This window comes from Cebus imitator, unplaced genomic scaffold, assembly GCF_001604975.1.
Source record: "Cebus imitator isolate Cc_AM_T3 unplaced genomic scaffold, Cebus_imitator-1.0 Scaffold33, whole genome shotgun sequence".
NCBI classification, from domain to species: Eukaryota; Metazoa; Chordata; class Mammalia; order Primates; family Cebidae; genus Cebus; species Cebus imitator.
The window spans coordinates 4,522,482-4,542,481 of record NW_016107348.1 but is presented as its reverse complement, the minus strand read 5'-3'; the positions used below and the strand labels follow the sequence as shown (position 1 = coordinate 4,542,481).

General features: G+C 44.6%; 1 protein-coding gene across 4 annotated transcripts in view; it reads left to right on the top strand.

The window, feature by feature from the left end:
• NCF2 (neutrophil cytosolic factor 2) overlaps positions 1-20,000 on the top strand; it is a 51,093-nt gene that overhangs the window by 5,385 nt on the left and 25,708 nt on the right. The window contains exons 1-3 of one of the 4 annotated variants that reach the window (XM_017524373.2): positions 8,349-8,533; positions 10,845-11,048; positions 14,634-14,716. In XM_017524373.2, coding sequence (XP_017379862.1) covers positions 10,875-11,048; positions 14,634-14,716 — 257 coding nt within the window. In that variant the 5' untranslated portion in view covers positions 8,349-8,533; positions 10,845-10,874. Of the gene's footprint in view, positions 1-8,348; positions 8,534-10,051; positions 10,584-10,619; positions 10,683-10,844; positions 11,049-14,633; positions 14,717-20,000 lie in introns of those variants that run through there. The other 3 variants (XM_037737071.1, XM_037737070.1, XM_017524372.2) reach the window with 3 other exon arrangements.

The window sequence follows — 20,000 nt, the reverse complement described above, 5'->3', positions numbered from 1 at the left end:
AGCGACTATTGTTAAAGAGTGAGATGCAGAATTGTATATCTAATGATACGTGCCTAGAAGAGGAGGGGACAGAGGGTCTACATTTGCATACGCTTAAAACCTTATCTGAGGGAAGAATGCCAGCAAACTAATAAAAGTGTTTTGTGATGGGCAAGAAGAGTTTGACAATGAGAGGAGGAAAATTTTTCGTATTTGCTAATTTTTGAACCATGTGAATATATTATTTTCCCAAAACAATTAAGGAACTAAAAGAAAACAATACATATTATGATAAAAATGTGTGTCCATGTAGTGCCTAAAATGATCTCACTATTGATCACTTCTATTGATGGGACAGATCCCTGCATGGGGAACCATAGCTCTGATGTTGTCACCTCACCTCCCTGCCTGGTGCTCACATGAATGGGATGACGGCGTGGCTGTGCGCTGTCAAGCTCTGTCAAGTAGGCGAAAGTCCTGGAAAAGCTAGGTCCAGCCCTAGTGCTGAGAAGAAAGTGGAGGACCCCATCATTCCAGGAGGCTCTTCTGTCAGATGATCTGCTGATGAGGGCCATGTTGCTGACCGTCCTGAAGCCCGGGAAAGAGTCTAAGCCCCAGAGCGAAGAGGCTGTATCTCCTGGTGGAGAATGCACAAGCCACGTCTGCATTGGTAGTCGAACTGTGACCAGACAGAAAAAAAGACTGAAATAAAGACTCTCTAGACAATGTCTTCTACTCCGAGCCAAGAGTTCTGGGGAAATGGGTGTGAACACTGATCAGTTCAGGGTAGGAGCCCTGGATGACAGATAATAGTTGCTATGAACAGAAGATGATCTGTAAGCGTTTTTTTCAAGTTGGGGAATTGGTGCCAGTTTCCTCCTCTGGCCAATGGAGAGATTACCCAGGTCTTTGGGTGGGGTGGGTGGTTGAGTCAAGAACCATCTGACGCAAGAGCTGGGTGCACTTCTGTTAATGCAGCCTAAGATTGCATTAGCTGTTTTGGCAACCACATGATTCTGTTGACTCACACTGAGCTTGCAGTCAACCCAAACGGCTAGGCCCTCTTCTGATGCACACTTTTAAGAATTGTCAAGAATTGTCATCTTCTGATGTTTGGGCAGTTGGGTTTTTATACTTAGGAGCAGATCTTTACATTTGTCTTTTTTTGTATTGTTTTGTTTTTTGAGACAGAGTTTTGGCCTTTGTTGCCTAGGCTGGAGTGCAATGGCATGATCTTAGCTCACTGCAACCTCCGCCTGCCAAGTTCAAGAAATTCTCCTGCCTCAGACTCCTAAGTAGCTGAGACTACAGGTGCATGTCACCATACCCAGCTAATTTTTGTATTTTTTTAGTAGAGTTGGGGTTTCATCATGTTAGCCAGGCTGCTCTCAAACTCCTGACCTCAGGTGATCCACCCACCTTGGCCTCCCAAAGTGCTGGGATTACAGGCGTGAGCCACCATGTCCGGTCTTACATTTGTCTTTATCAAACTACATTTGGAGCTTTTGTGAATCATGTGAGTCAGGAAATATTTTAATTTTGATGTACATGTTGATACTCTCTCCAAACTTTGAGCTATTTGTGAATCTGATCCAAGATATTTAGAGAAAGGGTAAAAGCACAAGGTGACATTAATATGTTAAGAAGATTCAGTGGACATAATGTTTAGCCAAGTAAATTGTCTAAGGAATATCTGGGCCAAATATCTTACTGATATTGGCAGATGGCACCTTCCCAATTCACCTATCAGGGAAGTCTTCTCAAAAAAAGGAAAAGAGGGTGGGGTGCAGTGGCTCACTCCTGTAATCCCAGCACTTTGGGAGGCTAAGGTGGGCAGATCACCTGTGGTCGGGAGTTCGAGACCAGCCTGGCCAACATGGCAAAACCTTGTCTCTACTAAAAACATAAAAAATTAGCCAGGCATGGTGGTGCTTGCCTGTAATCCCAGCTAGTTGGGAGGCTAAGGCAGGAGAATCACTTGAACCTGGGAGGCAGAGGTTGCAGTGAGCTGAGATAGTGCCACTGCATTCCAGCCTAGGTGACATAGCAAGACTCCGTCTCAAAAAAAAAAGTTTTCTTTTCTTTTGTTTTTGTTTTTAGAGACAAGGTCTTACTCTGTTCACAGGCTGCAGTACAGTGGTGCAATCATAGTTTACTGCAGCCTCAAACTCCTGGGCTCAAGCAATCCTCCTTCTTCAACCTCCTGGTTAGCTAGGACTGCAGGTGCTCACCACGACACCCAGCTAATTTTTTATTTTAAGTAGAGACAGGATCTTGCTATGTTTCCCAGGGTGGTCTCAAAATCTTGGCTTCAAGCAAATCCTCCCACCTTAGCCTCCTAAAGTGCTAGGATTCCAGGGATTAGCCACTGCACCTGGTCAAAAGTTTGTTTTGACCTGGCTTATTTTTAGTAAACTCATGCTAGTTCCTAAAGGTAATAGCTTCCTTTTGGTTTGTAAATGCCTTTGTTTAATAATCTATATTTTATAATTATTTCCAGAGCTCAGCCCATAAGTCTTTGATATCATTTCTAATTCACAGCTTTTAGAAAGCTAGACTCACACTTGCCCATCCATCCTGGCTTCCTGAATCTCAATACTGATAAGATTTTAGGGATCACACTTGCAAATTCTGTCGATTCCTGGAATTGATTGAGTCTTCATTTGATAAAACGAATTTCTTTAAAGCAGCTAGCAACTTTCTCACCATCCTCTGTCTGGGTCTTCAATTCGCTGTAAAGCTGGAAGCAAAATAGGAGCTGAGCAGCTCTGCTTTCTCCCTGAGATCTGTGAAAGCGACGCCATCTCCACCAAGCCATGACTCTCGCTGCCCTTCTTCCTCTGTCACTAAAAAGACCTTTGTGCTGTCCTTAGTAATTTTTTTTTTCTGCCTCAGCTCACTCTGGGCTTTGTCTTTCCTTATACCCTGCCTTTGGCCTCTGCCAAGCATTTGGATTTCTCCTTGGTCGGGAGCCATGCCTTCCATCATCTGTGCATGTCTGGCCTCTGCAGAGCATTCTTAGGGGAGTCTCATTGGCTCCCAATTTCCCTCATCTCTGGATTCCTGAGTAGCACATGGTTGTGTTTGTGTCTGAGAATCTCCTCTCTCTCTTCAGCAATCAATTATTTTAGAGTCTTGGCCCAGGGACTGACGTCTGTTTTTCACTTTGTACTAGTCAAGTCTATTTTCAGCATACAACAAAACTAACTAGAGCAAACTTAAGCAAACACTGACATTTATTGCAAGGGTCTAAGCTTGGGGCAGGAATTTGGATGGGGCGAAGGAAAGGCTGGAACCGAAGGCTGGAAAGTTTCTCCGTCTCCTGTCTCTGCTCCTTGCTGCACATCTGTTCCATTCTCTCTGAGTAGTCTGGCTTCCTCTGCTTTCCTGGGCCTCGGGGCACAGTGCAGTAGAACCACAGCCCCTAAGTTTATACATCTCTCAGTCCTAAATCCTGATTCACAGGAGACGTAACCTAATGAGGCCAGCTTATCAGACGCCCACCGTGGTCCAATCAGCCAGGACTCAGGCAGTTCCCAGAGAAGAGAGAGGCACGTACCCTAATAGATGCCCACTCTTCACTTATTCATTCATTCAGTCATTCAGCAAATATTTATTATATGTCCAGACACTGTTTTTGTTGTTAGGGACACTACAGGGAGAGGAAATGGGAATCTTTAAAAATTGTGTTTTGTGGAAAACCTAATCTTGCACATTCTCACTTGTAAGTGGTAGCTAAACATTGAGTACACATGGACAGAAAGATGGGAACAACAGACACTGGAGAATCCAAAAGTGGGAAAGGAGAGGGATGGGCAAGAGTTGAAAACCCAGCTACTGGATACTGCGTTCACTGTTTGGGTGACAGGATCAGTAGAAATCCAGATCTCAGCATCATACAATATACCATGTAACAAACCTGCACATGTACTTCTTGAATCTAAATTTTTTTTTAAAATTCTGTTTTGCTAAATAGGAGGCACATTTCTAACTCTTCTGTGCTCCTCTCTGCTTTTTTGTGTAATGACATGATCTGTTTCTACTCCTTCAACATCAGTAACTGTGTTGTTAGAGCATCATTTCCCTTAGATATTCACTGGCTTGGGAAACACACACATAAACTATCCTGAGACATGAATCTTCCTAAAGAAAAAAACCTATGGAGTTTTAAACACATGGAAAAGAGATCCCTGGCTCTATGACTAGATTGACTTTAATGAATGGGTACTCTAGAAGAAAAATACAGCACTGAAAAGGCCAATTGCATCCAAAAAGGAACATTACTAAGATATGCAGGACTAGAATCCTACCACATCAGCCAGATTTCTTTTTTTACTTTTTAGATCTGCACATATTTATTAAGCCTTTGATATAAGGTGTTAGGTGCCAGTTCTGTGGAAAATGTAAAGAAATAGAAAGCCTTCTCCCTGCCCTCAAAGAACTTATAGCTAGCTGGATAGATAAGGTAGAAAATAGATAATGTAATAGAGTTGCTTGTGTTTTGGGGTTTAATCATAAAATGCTATAGGAATTCAGAGAAAGGAAAATGAAGACTAACTTAGCTGAGGAAAGTCTTCATGTAGGAGGTGAGTCTAAGCTGACCTTTTACAGATGGACAGGATTTGGATCTGCAGAGAAATGTCAAAGGATAATTTATAGCGAGGATCCAGTGTATTTACTTGCTTCACTCAAGATTCCGATCTTCAATTGCTATTCCTTCCTTCCTTCCTTCATTCATTCATTTATTCAAACTTTTACTGAATGCCCACCTATGCAGGTTCTAGACATTGTGTGTGTAAAGCGTACAAAGATGAAAAAGACCCTAATAATAAAGAGGAGTCTTTAAATGAATAGGCATTATTCATGCCCTCATTTTCATCTAGGATGCTAGGACAGATATATTAGCCAAGCAAATTAAGTAATCACACTGAGTTTAAAAGCACCTTCCATGTTATCGTTATTTAACACATATGTTAAAAATCCATCACATGATCGTCACAAAAGATAACAGTGAAAAAATCAGACACGGATCTGGTATTTCTGGGTCTTACAGTCTAGTTGAGAGACAGTCGCTTAAACAAGTAATTACAATCATGTGTGCTTGAACACGCATTAGGAGAGGTAGAGAGAAACTTCCTTGAGTGCACGTGGCAGGAATAATTAACCTCACTGGTAAGTCTGGGAAGACTGGAACTGTTGAGGTGTGGCAGGTGGAATTCTAAGATGGCCCCTGATGATACCTGCCTTTGTGTCATCCCCTCCCCTTGAGTCGGAGAGACCTGTAATTTGCCTTTAATCAATAGAGCATGGCAAAGGTGAAGGTATTTTTGCAGAGATTATTAACATCCCTAGGCAGTTGGCTTTAAGTTAATCAAAAGGGAGAATGCTCTGGGTGGGCCTGATCTAATCAGGTGACCCCTTTAAAAGAGGGCCTAGAATTAGAGACTTAATGAAGCAGAGATTTTCTCTGCCTTAATCGCTGGTCTTGAAGAAGCAAGCTTTTATGAATTTTATAGCTACAGATGAATTCCAGTAACAACCCAAGGGAACTTGGAAGCAGATGCTTCCCCTCTCAAGTCTCTAGATGACAATGCAGCCTGGATAACACCTCTATAACCTTGTGAGACCCTGAGCAGAGGACTCAACTAAGCTGTGCCCAGACTCCTGACCCATGAATCTGTGACATAGTACGTGTGTTTTATTTTAAGCCATTAAGTTTGTAGTAATTCGTCATGCAGCAATGGAAAACAAATCCAATGATAGATTAGACAGTACTAACTTGCCTTCCTGGAGAAAGAAGATTTTGAGCACTGGGGATTTCAACAGCATTGCTAAACAACAGGACCCTTGCTAACTTTTCTGTGAAATCCAGGCCAGGTTTATATCTAATAAATGAGGTCTCCTGCCTACCTCCTGAAGGTTTCTTGTCTTGTACTCAATAAAACTATCCATTCAATGTTAGGTTTGAGGACAAAAAAGTGTGTTCTTTTCCCTACTAGTCTAAATGTACCTCACTTTATGCAACTAACATGATACTGACAAACTTTACAAAATTATATTTTTCCAAGTAGGATTTAATTTTCTCATTTTTCAGTTCATTTAATTAGTTAGCCAATGATTACAGAGCACCTACGACATCCCTGGGGCTATGCTAAACATGGTGAAAGACTGAAGGACAGTCGCAAGATGGTTCTATCCTTTGAGGAGTTTAAGAAAGAAGCCTCACGTACCAGAAAAAGTTAAAGAGCGATAGAACACCAAACTCTAAGAGTAGGAAAGAGGAGGTATTTCCTGAGTGCCCAGCAATAATGAATTTTATTTTGATTCTACAGGCTTCTTCCTCAGAAAAAAAAGGAGGGTCTTGGGAATGTTCTTAAGCTTCCAGCTGAATAAATACATACAACAGTAGTTTGTAATCTGTTAACCAATCATATGCAAATCCTGCTTATTCAGGATTTTGGACTAATTTTGAAAACATGAAGATGAAACTGAGTTACCCAACCAATTTCTCAACAAGTTTTATTTAACGAGTAATTTTTATTGAACACCTGCTATACTCCAAGCCCTGTACTAGGTACCAAGAATCCAGTGGTGTGTGTGAGAACGTTTTAAACCATAACTAACAGAAAATTAGATTCGAATGACTTAAACAATAAACAAACTTATTATCTAACCAAACAAGAAATTCCAAGGTAGATTAGCTTCAAATTTGTAGAAAATGTTATTTTTATCTTTTTAGAGATGGAGTCTTGCTCTGTCACCCAGGCTGAAATGCAGTGGCATGATCATCGCTCACTGCAGCCTTTGAACTCCTGAGCTCAAACAATCCTCCCACCTCAGCCTCCTTAGTAGCTGGGGCTACAGGCATGTGTCACCATGTCTGGCTAATTTTTAGTTTTTTCTGTAGAGATGGAGTCTGGCTTTGTTGTCCAGGCTGATATCAAACTCCTGACCTCAAGGGATCTTCCTACATCAGCTTCCCAAAGTGCTGTGATCACAGATGTGAGCCACTGTGCCAAGCCAGATTTGCAGAAAACAGATGATGCAACACAGCTCACCAACATAATTAAGAGTCTGAGCTTTTTATTTTTTCATTCTCTTTTCCTTCAGACAGCGGCTTGTTCTTAGCTGTCTCTCCTCATGGTCACAAGACAGCTGCCATGTCATGTTCCAGACACATCTCACAATGCTGTCTAGTAGAGAAACAAGTACTGTTTCTTCTCATGGCTTCAGGAAACTGGAGGCTTGAACAGAACTGGGGTTCTACTAAAAGGAGGAAGGCGAATGAACAGTGGCTGAACAGTTGCATCAAGTAATGATTAAATAGACCGCCCCTACATTGAGGGACAGAAACAATGTCACAGATGACATATAATTACAAACTGTGGCAAATACGTGATCAGAGAGAACCATGCACATAGCAAGGTCGTGGATTCAGAAAGGCCACTCTGAGGAAGTGAAAAATGAGTAGGAACTGGCCAGGCAGTCTTGGGGGAAGAGTGTTACAGGCAGAGGGAAGAGGCTGGGTCATCTGAGACCATGAAAAGAGGCCTGTGTAGCTGGAGTTCCTGGGAGGGAAGGAGGGGAAATGACATGGAATGACCCCAGGGCAGCAGGCAGAGGGCTTCCTGCACCATGGGAAGGAGCTCGGGTTACATCCTGACAGCAGTGCAAGGCACAGAAGAGTTAAAGATGGGGGCATGAAGTCATCTGACTTGTGTTTTTAAAAGCTCAATCTGGATGGAGAAGCAAAGAAATGTTAGGAGACTATAATGTTCACCCGGGAGCTGATGGTGGCTTGGCCTGGGTGGTGACAGAAGACAGGGATGGAAAGTGGATGGAGATGAGCATGACTGGCTTTGCTAGTGCCCTGGGGATACAAACATGTGTTAGCCCAGGACTTCCTCCCAAGGCACACTGACTATTTGAGGGGCTAAGACTTGCATGCACATAGATTCAGGGCCACGTGGGAGGTGCAGAGAAGGAGATGCAGGAGTTCAAAAGGCAAGATCATGGGTTTGAGAGCTTTCAGGCAGGACGGATTTCAGGGCAGTGTGTTAAGGAAGGTGGTATTTTAGCATGCTTTCGAAGGTTGTGCAAGGTGGGTTTAAAGGTGCAGACATGGGAGAAGGCAGCCTAGAAAAAGGAATTAGCACGACGAGCCTAATGAGCACAGATGCAGGAAATGAAGTAAATAGCAGAGTGTGTATGGGACTGTGAAGGTAAGTTCTGGGGCTAGGGCTAGAAAAGCCTTGGCGGTCAGACTAAGGAGATTTCTGCGTGTCAGGGTAGGATAATAAGAAAGCAAAAACATTTTAAAAAAGTCTAACAGCTACAAATTCACTTGGTTTTCTCAGGAATAATTAACGTGCTATTCAAGTCCTGATTATTCACTAGATGGAATAGCAATACCTCTTTCTGGCATCACTGCTATCTGCAGGTCACTTACCAATGATTTCTAATTTCTTTTAGAATGCATCCCTTCATCATGTATTGAGTATCAGTGCCAGAGATCCTAGAATGAAAAGGCGTGGTCCCAATTTACCATGAAGAGGTACATTGCAATAAGTATGATGCGACTGTTTCGGTAGAGGTGGTACAAAGAAGGGAAAAATCCTCCTATTATCTGGAGTTGGGGGCTAGATTTAACAGAGTTGGTGACATTTAAACCGGGCTTTGAAGGATGAGTAGGAGTTTGCCAGGCAAAGAAATAAGCTGGGAAGGCCTTATAAACACAGGAAAACAATCTGTGCCAAGACACACGTCTTCTTAATTCTCACACTTTCAATCCTACAAGCATTGTGATGTATACATTTTTAAGTTTTATTTTCAGGCTTTTAGGGGAAGCTTGGTGATAATGAGTGAGTTCTTTCAGTAGCTATATGAGTTTGCATCTAAGTATTTGACCCCTATAAACATGCATTTTACCTAAAAAGAAGCCAGGATTTTAGTAACCTAAATTGGCTATACCCTTTACCCACAGTTATTCCTCTGGGAGGTTTTACTGGTTTTTGGTTTTCCAGGAAAGCAAGGAAAGAACTCTTAAATCTGTTTTTTCAGAGACTAGTAAATTCATTAGTCATCAATGCAGGACCTTCATCTCTTCAGTTTTTCACAGGAGGATGGGAGAAGTCATAATTCACTGTCATATCTGGCTCCCAATTTTGACATTTGCAGGAAATTGGTCCCCTCTGAACTTCCTGGGTGTTCAAAAGGCAAGATCATGGGTTTGAGAGCTTTCAGGCAGGACGGATTTCAGGGCAGTATGTTAAGGAAGGTGGTATTTTAGCATGCTTTCGAAGGTTGTGCAAGGTGGGTTTAAAGGTGCAGACATGCGAGAAGGCAGCCTAGAAAAAGGAATTAGCACGATGAGTCTAATTAGCACAGATGCAGGAAATGAAGTAAATAGCAGAGTTTGTATTGGACTGTTATTTTGGCCAGGTGCAGTGGCTCACGCCTATAATCCCAACACTTTGGGAGGCCAAGGCAGGTGAATCTCCTGAGGTCAAGAGTTTGAGACCAGCCTGTCCAGCTTGGTGAAATCCTGTCTCTACTAAAACTACAAAAATTAGCTGGGCATGGTGGCAGGCACCTGTAATCCCAGCTACTTAGGAGGCTGAGGCAGGAGAATCACTTGAACCCAGGAGGTGGAGGTTGCAGTGAGCTGAGATTAAGAGTGAAACTCTGTCTCAAAAAAAAAAAAAAAAAGTTATTTGAGGCCCAGATGGGCATCCAAAGACTATCTTGTCTCAAAAATTTGTTAATGACAATTTCAGCTCATCCAAAGACTATCTTGTTTCAAAAATTTGTTAATGACAATTTCAGCTCAAGATAAAAACTAACATTAACACAGCTATGGGATTATGAAAAAGTGAGCAAGGAATTCATTCAAGACTGGAAAGAATTATCCTCTTGTCCACCACTGCCATTTAGCAAGGGTGTGGAAATTAAGACCCCGTGACACAGGATTATTTTTCAGTTGCTTTGTAAGCCAGGGACTTCTGGCTGGTGACGCCCTGCCCAGGCCTCAATGGGCCACACAACCTACTGCAGGAGATGGCCTGCCCACTCAGCCAGGTGGGAAGTTTTATTGAGTGATGAAACGGCTTTCAGTGGAAAGGGGATGCAGGGAGGTTCCCCTACTCAAAGGTAGGAAAGTCCCCCCAATGTGGCTGAGTCTGGGACTTTTATGGGCTCAGAATAGGGGAGGGGCAGGTCATAGGTAGTACTGAAAAAGGCAACATTCAATTGATGAAAAGGCATTATTCAGAAAGAATCAATTGGGAAAGGGCAGACAAACAGGAACAAAAGTTCTCACTCTGGGTCATGGGTTTCATCTGGGACCAGCAGTCTAGTCTTTCAGCCTTCAGGCTGTTTTGGCTTGAAGGTGGGGTTTCGCCAGGGACCTGCCCCTATATGCCTAGGCATTTGGCTGCTTCCTGTCACTATAACCAGGAGAGTGCCTCGACCTGCCAAGGTTGGCCTGGCTCTAGAAGCAGAGCTTTGGCCAGAAGCTGCCACAAAACAGGGGCGGGAGAGGGAGGAGGAGCTGGGTGACAGAGCAGAAGCATTTTGGGGAACTGATCCTTCAGGCAGCATCTGATGTACTTCCTCTCTCCTCCACACTCCGCCCCCACTCGCCCCCTCTCTCTGCTTCTTTCCTTTTCTCTCTCATGGTAGGGTTATGAGTCAGTTGCCAAAAGGTGGGGACATTTCCTGATACATTTGCAACACTGAGAAGTTATCTTAAGGGAGGCTGAGCCCCATTCTACTCATCTGGCCCAGAAAGTAAACACCTTGGGGGCCACTAGGGCAGCACTGTTGGGGGAGACGCCCCAACCTGTCCTCTCCGTGTCTCCTGGCAGCTCTCTTGGCCTTCTGGTTTCTACCTGATCATGTCCCTGGCGGAGGCCATCAGCCTCTGGAATGAAGGGGTGCTGGCAGCTGACAAGAAGGACTGGAAAGGAGCCCTAGACGCCTTCAGTGCAGTCCAGGACCCCCACTCCCGGATTTGCTTCAACATCGGCTGCATGCACACCATCCTGAAAAACATGACTGAAGCCGAGAAGGTGAGTGGAGGTGCCTCTTTCCGGGCCTCCTGTGTGCATTTGTTATTATGATTCGCAACCCCGTGGCATTTCAGAAACCTAACCTCTGGGGAGATTGAAAAGAACAAAAGTTCCCTAAGCTCCACCCCTAGAGAGCCTGATTTAACTGGTCTGGGAGGGGCCCCAGGTGGCCAGTTTTAAAGCTCTCAGGGTGTTCTGAGGGGCAGCCAAGGTTGCCTCTTTCTCCATCTTCTAAATTCAAATCATTCCGCAAGTGTCTTTAACGCCTTTGTGAAGGCTGCCCTCGTCATATTTTCTTCTACACAGAACTCCTTCTGGGCACAGAATCTCTATCTGTCGCATGGCTTTACACCTCATTATTGATTGTAAGCCACCTCTTTTGGCTTTCCAAGACTTTCATGTGTGTCAACTTCGCCTGCTCAAGAGATTTAAGGGAGGCACTTACTAAAAATAGATTTTATCCCAAGTGACAATTCTGATCAATTATGCAGGAGACTCTATTAAGGATGCTGAGGCTGGCAAGCAGGTCCTCTGCCTTGCTCTGGACTTTGTCTTAAGCAAGCTAGGTAGCCTATGCAAGTGTCTGGCTTTCAGCTTCCTGCATTTCTAAATATCATGGAAATTAAGTGAGACACGAAACTGTTAATGTCCTGTGGAACTGCACACCACTGTTTAAAAGTTAGTTAATATTTTTACCCTTTACTGCCAGTCTTTGCCAGGTGTGGATGTGTGGACAGTTGGCTGAATCCCCAGGTCCGTCAAAGAACTAGTTGCTCCCACGCTCTTGACAGCAGGTAAACAAGCCTCAGCCACAGCCTCCTAACAGGAAGACAGAGGAGTGACTGAAGTGCCCTCACACAGTTTGGCTAGCCAATCTCAGGCTCCAGGGCAGAGCCTGCCAGGGCTCTCCACCTCTGGCTGGAGGGAGGACAGTGGCCCCACCTCCTCTCTGGGACCTGCTGGGAGGCTGAGTGAACAGCACCACACATTCTGAGGGCTGATGCACACAAAGTGCTCATTGTCTGGGAGAAGAGATTGGCAGCTAGTCTGGCACAGCTATGCCAGCAGGCACTGTAGCCTCCTGCCTTGGCCTGTGGGACCCTTGGCAAGGCTGTGTGGGCCACCACTCACCTCTCAGCTCCCAGGCCTTCACGCTCACAGGGCTCTGCTTCTCCTGGCATTCCTCTGCTTCTAGCCTTCTCATTCCCTCTGCTTTTGTCTACCTACTTGAACCCTTCCTAGTAGCATTTTATATGCATTCTTACTTGTCATTTTAATTGTATACTATTCATGTAATAAGTGTGTCTAGTAAACGAATGTAATAATTTATATAACATCTTAATTATTTTCATTTGCAGTAAATTTTATTTTTTATTTAAACTGAATGTTTAATATATTCATAGGACTAAAAGAAATGCAACAAGGGTTAGCATTTCATAATTCCATTAGATATTTATGTAAAAGATGTTTCGTTTTTCTTTTTTTTTAAGAGACAGTCTCACTCTGTCGCCCAGGCTGGAATGCAGTGGTGCAATCTCAGCTCACTGCAACGTCTGCCTACTGGGTTCAAGTGATTCTCCTGCCTCAGCCTCCCGAATAGCTGGGATTACATGCATGCACCATGACGCCTGGCTAAGTTTCATTTTTCAAAGAAGTTTCTCTTATTTTCCTATCTTTTTTTATCTTCCACAGAGCAATAAATCGTAATTACTACTCTCCTGGACAAGCTACTCCGTTGTGTTGGATAGGAACTATATCTTTGTTTCACATCCTTATCACCTCCAAAAACGCTACCTTCGCTTCACAGCACAGTCTCGCTGCGTTGTTTCACAGTAAAATTGTACTCTGCTCAAACTCCAAGAACCCAAAGAAATTAGAGCGAATAGCGGTCAAATTCATATGAATGAAAGATAGAGGACCAAAGATTTTAAAGTACTGATTTAGGAACTTTGTGCCTACTGGCTCAAAGCTTCTATCTAATTATGTTATTAAAACAGCAGTAGTAGAAATGAAAGATACACTAATGAAAAAGGAACTCAGGGCCGGGCGCGGTGGCTCAAGCCTGTAATCCCAGCACTTTGGGAGGCCGAGGCGGGTGGATCACGAGGTCAAGAGATCGAGACCATCCTGGTCAACATGGTGAAACCCCATCTCTACTAAAAATACAAAAAATTAGCTGGGCATGGTGGCGCGTGCCAATCCCAGCGACTCAGGAGGCTGAGGCAGGAGAATTGCCTGAACCCAGGAGGCAGAGGTTGCGGTGAGCCGAGATCGCGCCATTGTACTCCAGCCTGGGTAACAAGAGCGAAACTCCGTCTCAAAAAAAAAAAAAAAAAAAGAAAGAAAAAGGAACTCAGAAATGAGGTCATTAAATATAACTATATTTTAAATATGGATATGTATTTTTCTGATTAGTATCAGGCAAATGTCTAGACTATCCATTCTGAATGCTAGTCTCAGAAAAGAAGTTCAGAGACAATTACAAAGAAGGTGCTTCATAGCATCAGGTCCATTTTTAAAATGATGAGATCCTTTGGGAAAATTGCTTTAGTCTTTCTTCTAATCTAAGATTTCTGTTGGTGATAATCCATTCACATCTGCACTCTCATAGTCTACTTTGTCTTTATTTGTATCATTGGATTTTTTTTTTTTTTTTTTTTTTTGAGACGGAGTTTCGCTCTTGTTACCCAGGCTGGAGTGCAATGGCGCGATCTCGGCTCACCGCAACCTCCGCCTCCTGGGTTCAGGCAATTCTCCTGCCTCAGCTTCCTGAGTAGCTGGGATTACAGGCACGCGCCACCATGCCCAGGTAATTTTTTGTATTTTTAATAGAGACGGGGTTTCACCATGTTGACCAGGATGGTCTTGATCTCTTGACCTCGTGATCCACCCGCCTCGGCCTCCCAAAGTGCTGGGATTACAGGCTTGAGCCACCGCGCCCGGCCTATCATTGGATTTTTTATTTTGAGACAGGGTGCCTCACTTTGTCGCCCAGGCTGGAGTGCAGTGGTACCGTCACAGCTCATGGCAGTCTCCACATCCTGGGCTTGAGCGATCCAACCACCTCAGTCCCCCAAGTAGCTGGGACCACAGGCATGCGCCACCACACCTGACTAATTTTTTAATTTTTCGTAGAGATGGGGGTCTCACTATATTGTCCAGGTTGGTCTTGAACTCCTGGGCTCAAGTGATCCACCTGCCTTGGCCTCCTAAAGTGCTGGGATTACAGGCGTGAGCAACCACAACCGGCCGTTATTGGATTCTTGTGTAGCTTTTCTAAGCCATATATGACTAAGAAAAGAGGAAATCAGATGGTATAGGTATGGCTCCAGGAATATTTCGTAGATCCACAGCAGAACTGAAATGACGATACAAGGAATGCCTGCTGTTGTCCCAGACTCGAGTTCGTAAAAGTGAGAGGAGAGTGAGGTGCACCGTGAGAGCACAGGGTTGGCCTTGAGATGCTGAGGAGGGAAGACAGGAGAGCCGAGCACCGCAGGGGGCTAGGGCTCTGTTAGCTGTGGCTCATCTCACACTTCCTCACTGCCCCGCTTCATGGCCATGGCTGATCCCTTCTCTCCGCAGGCCTTTTCCAGAAGCATTAACCGAGACAAGCACTTGGCAGTAGCTTACTTCCAACGAGGGATGCTCTACTACCAGACAGAGAAGTAAGTGGTTCAATGTTGCACCAACTGGAGAATTTCAAAGAGAAACCCAAGGGGTCTCAGTGCTGCGGACTTGGTATTTGAGAATTACCTTCCCAGCCTGTTGGGAAATGTGACTGGCCCTTCTGGGGACAGTTATGCAATAAATCAGCAGGTGAGGCAGAAGCTGTCACTGGGGAGGGAAGGCAGACCTGCCACCAGATTATAAATCAGTTGTATCATAGGCACAAGGAGCCTAGGTAACCACCATGGGCCTGATACTCAGCTGGTGTGGCACCCCACCAGTGTCCCTGACGGGGTCGCCCGTGGAGGGCTACTATAAGGCACTGAGCTGCCACAGAATGGGGCTGATAATGAAATGCATCCAAACCTGGCTTCCTCCCAGCAAAATGCATTTTCAAAACCTGCTTCAATTCATTTGAAGAAATATAACTCAGCTGCAAAAATGAGAATACAAACTAACATTATATGTATAAGAATAAATTAATACAGATAAATAAGTAGCATATGTACTCATACAGGAAAAGTTTACAGTAGATGTTAAACTTAAAAAACAGATTTCAAAACAGTGCGTATAGCATAGTCCGATTTCTGTATCACGGAATAAAGTCTGGAAGGCATAGACCAAAATATTATCAGTCATTCTCTCTGGATGGTGGGATTATAGGAAAATCCATTTTCTTCTATCACCCTATCTGCATTTTTAGGTTTGTTTATAGTTAACATGGAATAATTAGTACAAAGATTAATAAATTCAAAATAAAAGTTAATCTCAATTCCTCCTCCCTCCCATCCTGCACAAATACCTCAGAGCAAATAACAAAAGAAAAAAATTCTAAGTGATAATAGAATTCTAAATTCTAAGTGTTTTGGGGCAAACTGACCCTTTGTAGAAATTGTTCCACCAGTGTGTGTTAAGTTCTAGGGAAGAAGAGTTTGGCTCAGGCTAATGAAGAACTTTCTTTTATTTTTGAGAGAGAGTCTGCCCTGTCTCCCAGGCTGGAATGCAATGGCGTGGATCTCGGCTCACTGCAACGTCCGCCTCCCAGGTTCAAATGATTCTCCTGCCTCAGCCTACCAAGTAGCTGAGATCACAGGCGCCCACCACAACACCCAGCTAATTTTTGTATTTTTAGTAGAGACCCGGTTTAACCATATTGGCCAGGCTGGTCTCAAGCTCTCGAGCTTCTGATTTACCCGCCTCAGCCTCCCAAAGTGCTGGGATTACAGGCATGAGCCTCCATGCCTGGCCTAATGAAGAACTTTCTAACAGTGAAAATGGTCTGTGCATGGTGTGGGTGGGGGTGAGGGTGAGACGGAGCATGGATGGAACAGCAGGGAGGTTGCAGACAATATCCAGACATCAGAGAGAGGGCTGCGCTCTGATCGTGTGCCACCTTGAAAGACTTTGATCCCACGGTTAGGTCAGAAACAGCCTGCAAAACCTGTGTGTGCAGCTGTTGCTAAGGGCAACCGCAAGCCGCTCAAAGGACTTTAAAGATGTAGATGCAGCTAATTACCTGAAGAAGTGAGAGTAGAAGTGATGTCTTTTCTAGAAGAAAAACCACAGACACAATGGCAGTCTGGGGAGAGAGGGAGCATAGCACTGGGAGAAGATATTCAGGCATTCATCTTCTTCTTCCCTCCATATTTAGTTGAACATATTTATTGTGACTTTACAAATTCTTTTTTAAGTTTAAATTTAAATTGTTTTATTTTCATGTTTGTAGATACATAGTAGGTGTGTATATTTACGGGGCACATAAGATGTTTTGGTACGGCAGGCGTGTGTCTTGACTGGCATTTTGCCTCTCACTGCCTGTCCCCACTCTTAACATCCTTCTCTTTCTCACTCACCCTTCCCCCATCTCCAGACCATGGAATATGAGAACAAATCCTTTAGCCGATCTTAAATCTCAAAATGGAAACTCTAAGGCCATTCCTTAGTAAGCTCTAATAGCCTATCAAGAGGAGGGACACCTGGCAAAAGAGGAAAGGCTCCCAGAAAGAATTTCCTCCAGAAAAGGCTCTCAAGTCCCAGGAGCTGGAAGGCTACGGTGTTGAGTGATTAGAAAGATCTTGGAAAGATCTAAGAATAAGACCCAGGATTCAATTGATCTGTGATTGATAATGTTAGTAGTTAAACCTGAGAGAAAAATCTATCAAATTTTATCTGTAATTCGACAATGAGGAAATTATACAAATGACGCACTAATGTCAACGTCAAGCCAGCTCTCTTGTGCAGTTCCCTAGGTGTTGGTGTTCCCCTTAAAGTTCTGTTCTTGATGCTTTTCCCTTTTGTGACTACAGCAGTGGTCGTTAAATGGTAAAATGTGATTCTGGAAACACACTCTTAAGCACACACATTCGTTTATGTACAATTCAGGGGGCTATGCATACAGAAGTCCATATGTGAACCTTGAGGATCCATTCCTGGGCAAGGCCACCCTCACCCATATGGCTGGCCTCCATTTCTCATGGAATCTGTACCTGGGATCAATCCAGGGAATGTCTCTTTCCCTAAACCTTGTCAGGTTGACCTCTTAAATATGTCTTAAGTCCACCTGTTTCTCTCCATCCCCACTAGCACTGCCTTGGTTGAGACCCTTATTTTTCACCAGGACTAAAGCAGTCACTTCCAAACGGATTTCCCAGCCACTGCTCTTGTCCCCTCCATTTGTATTCCAGAGTGATCTTAAAAAAAAAAAATCAATGCAATCTGTATGAGAACTTCCAGTGGCTCCTATGACTGCAAGACAAAGGCTAAATTCCCTTGCCTGTTCTTATGTGGTCCAGCTGCTGCCACCCACTCATCATCCTCGGTGCCATTGCCCCTGCCATGCCCAACCAGTAGGGCGGCACCTGCTCCCTCTTTGAGCCTCCTTTTCTAACATGTCTGGCCCACAACAGACATTTGCTTCCTGTATATATTTGTCTTCTCTGCTACTCTACGAATTTCTTAAGAGAGGAAACCTGTACCTACTCATGCTTGTATTTCAGTATCTAGCATAGTAGTTACTCAATAAATGTGTGTTGGATTAAATAAAAATGAGACTAGATAGTCTCTGTTTCAAGGAACTTATAAATTAAAAAAGGGAAACAAGTCCAGAACACCAGTAACTGTCATGCAAGGCAGAAGTGGGTAAATGCTGTAAGAGGTAGGTTTAAATAAGTAGGATGGAGGCTAGAGACAGTTACTTCTTAATATGTGGGACAGGAATTCCCTCAGATTGGCCGGGCATGGTAGCTCACACCTGTAACCCCTGCACTTTGGAAGGCCGATGCGGGCAGATCGCTTGAGGTCAGGGGTTGGAGACCAGCCTGGCCAACATGGTGAAACCCCATCTCCACTAAAAATACAAAAAATTAGCAGCACGTGGTGGCAGGTGCCTGTAATTCCAGCTGCTTGGGAGGCTAAGGCAGGAGAATAGCTTATACCTGGGAGGCAGAGGTTGCAGTGAGCCAAGATCACACCACTGCATTCCAGCCTGGGCAACAGAGCAAGATTCCATCTGGAAAAAAAAAAAAAAAGGGGAATTTCCTCAGATTACAGTGGGAACTGTTGAAGGCTGATAATGTAATGCATGGAGGTTTTTTCCCCTCTTTCCCCACTTTCATGTGTTGTTGTATTGCTCTTCCGTCATAAAGTTCCAACAAAACAAAGTTAGGGCACATTTCTCAGAAAGTAGGTGGTGCCTCAGTGATGATCACGGTCAAGCTATCTCACCTCTCTGGCCCCAGCCTTGTCATCTGAAAGGCGGAGGAGCTCCAAGCTGTCTTTTCTGAAAGACAGCTTTGAGCTCCTCCACCTTTCAGTGAGACCCTTTAGAGGGAGCAGGCTTATAGAGGCTCCATAGCAAAGCCTTCTCCCTGCTGACCTGGAAACAGGAAAGGGAGTGGACCCAAACCTCTGTTGCAGCAGCCACTGCAGCATCCCAAAGGTGTCTGATGTTTTGACTTCTTTCAGCTTGCTGAGATGTCATTATCCTGGGTGCAGGTGTATGAGCTGCGGACTCTGGACCGCATGGGGCACTGGCAGCACGGAACAAGCAGGTTTACTTCAGTGATTACTAAGAAACCTCACAGGAGTATTACACAAATGGGGATTATAAACTCTCTCAAGCCTGGAGCCTGTAAAAAGCCGTGGCAAGGTTACTGCTTCGGCTAGTAGACTGACTCCCTGCCTGGGAGGAGTGGGGGCTTTGGGTCCAGTGCAGCCATGGCGCCCTATGGGGTGTCATTGAAGTGTGGGTGTGAAGAAAGCACCCACGCCCAGCCCAGCAGAGCCCAGCAGGAAGCTGCCAGCACCTTGGCTACCTCTTTGGGGATGCTTCCAAATGGCTCTGAAGACAGCCGCTGAAGAAGGGCGAGGGCTGCCGCAGCACTGCCCACTGGCACACAGTGCTGAGTGCTATTTTGGGATTCTCATGCTGAGCTTATTGCGACCCTGTACAGTGGGAAAGGAGCTGTGTGACAAAGCGGAAACCCCTCACGGCTGCAGCTCTGGGTAAACAAGTGGAGAGGCCGAGGAGAGGCCTGCAGCAGGGAGCGAGGGGGCTGGGAAGCAGGCCGATGCCTTCAGAGACATGCTTAAAAACGATACAGGCCGAGCCTGGTAGCTCAAGCCTGTAATCCCAGCACTTTGGGAGGCCGAAGTGGGCGGATCACAAGGTCAAGAGATTGAGACCATCCTGGCCAACATGTTGAAACCCCATCTCTCCTAAAAATACAAAAATCAGCTGAGGGTGGTGGTGCAGGCCTAAAGTTCCAGCTACTCGAGAGGCTGAGGCAGGAGAATAGTTTGAACCAGGGAGTTGGATGTTGCAGTGAGCCAAGATCGGGCCACTGCACTCCAGCCTGGCGACAGTGAGACTCTGTCTCAAACAAAACAAAACAAAACAAACAAACAAAAAAAACAAGGATACCCCCTCCCCGTTTTACAAATTAATTAATTAGGCCCTGTGCATTGGCTTACACCTACAGTCTTAGGACTTTGGGAGGCTGAGGTGGGAGGATTGCTTGAATCCAGGAGTTCAAGACCAGCCTAGGCAACATAGTGAGACTCCATCTTTATAACAAAATTAATAAAGCAAGTAGTCAATTTTTTGGAGAAGGGGGTCTCATTATGTTGTCCAGGCTGGCCTCAAACTCGGGCTCAAGTGATCCTCCTGCCCAGCTTCTGGCAGAGTAGCTGGAACTGCAGGCTCAACGCTGAGCCCCCGGCCCCACCCTGGTTTTTTGGTTGTTAGGCTTTCTTTTTTCTTTTCTTTTTTCTCTTTCTTTCCCT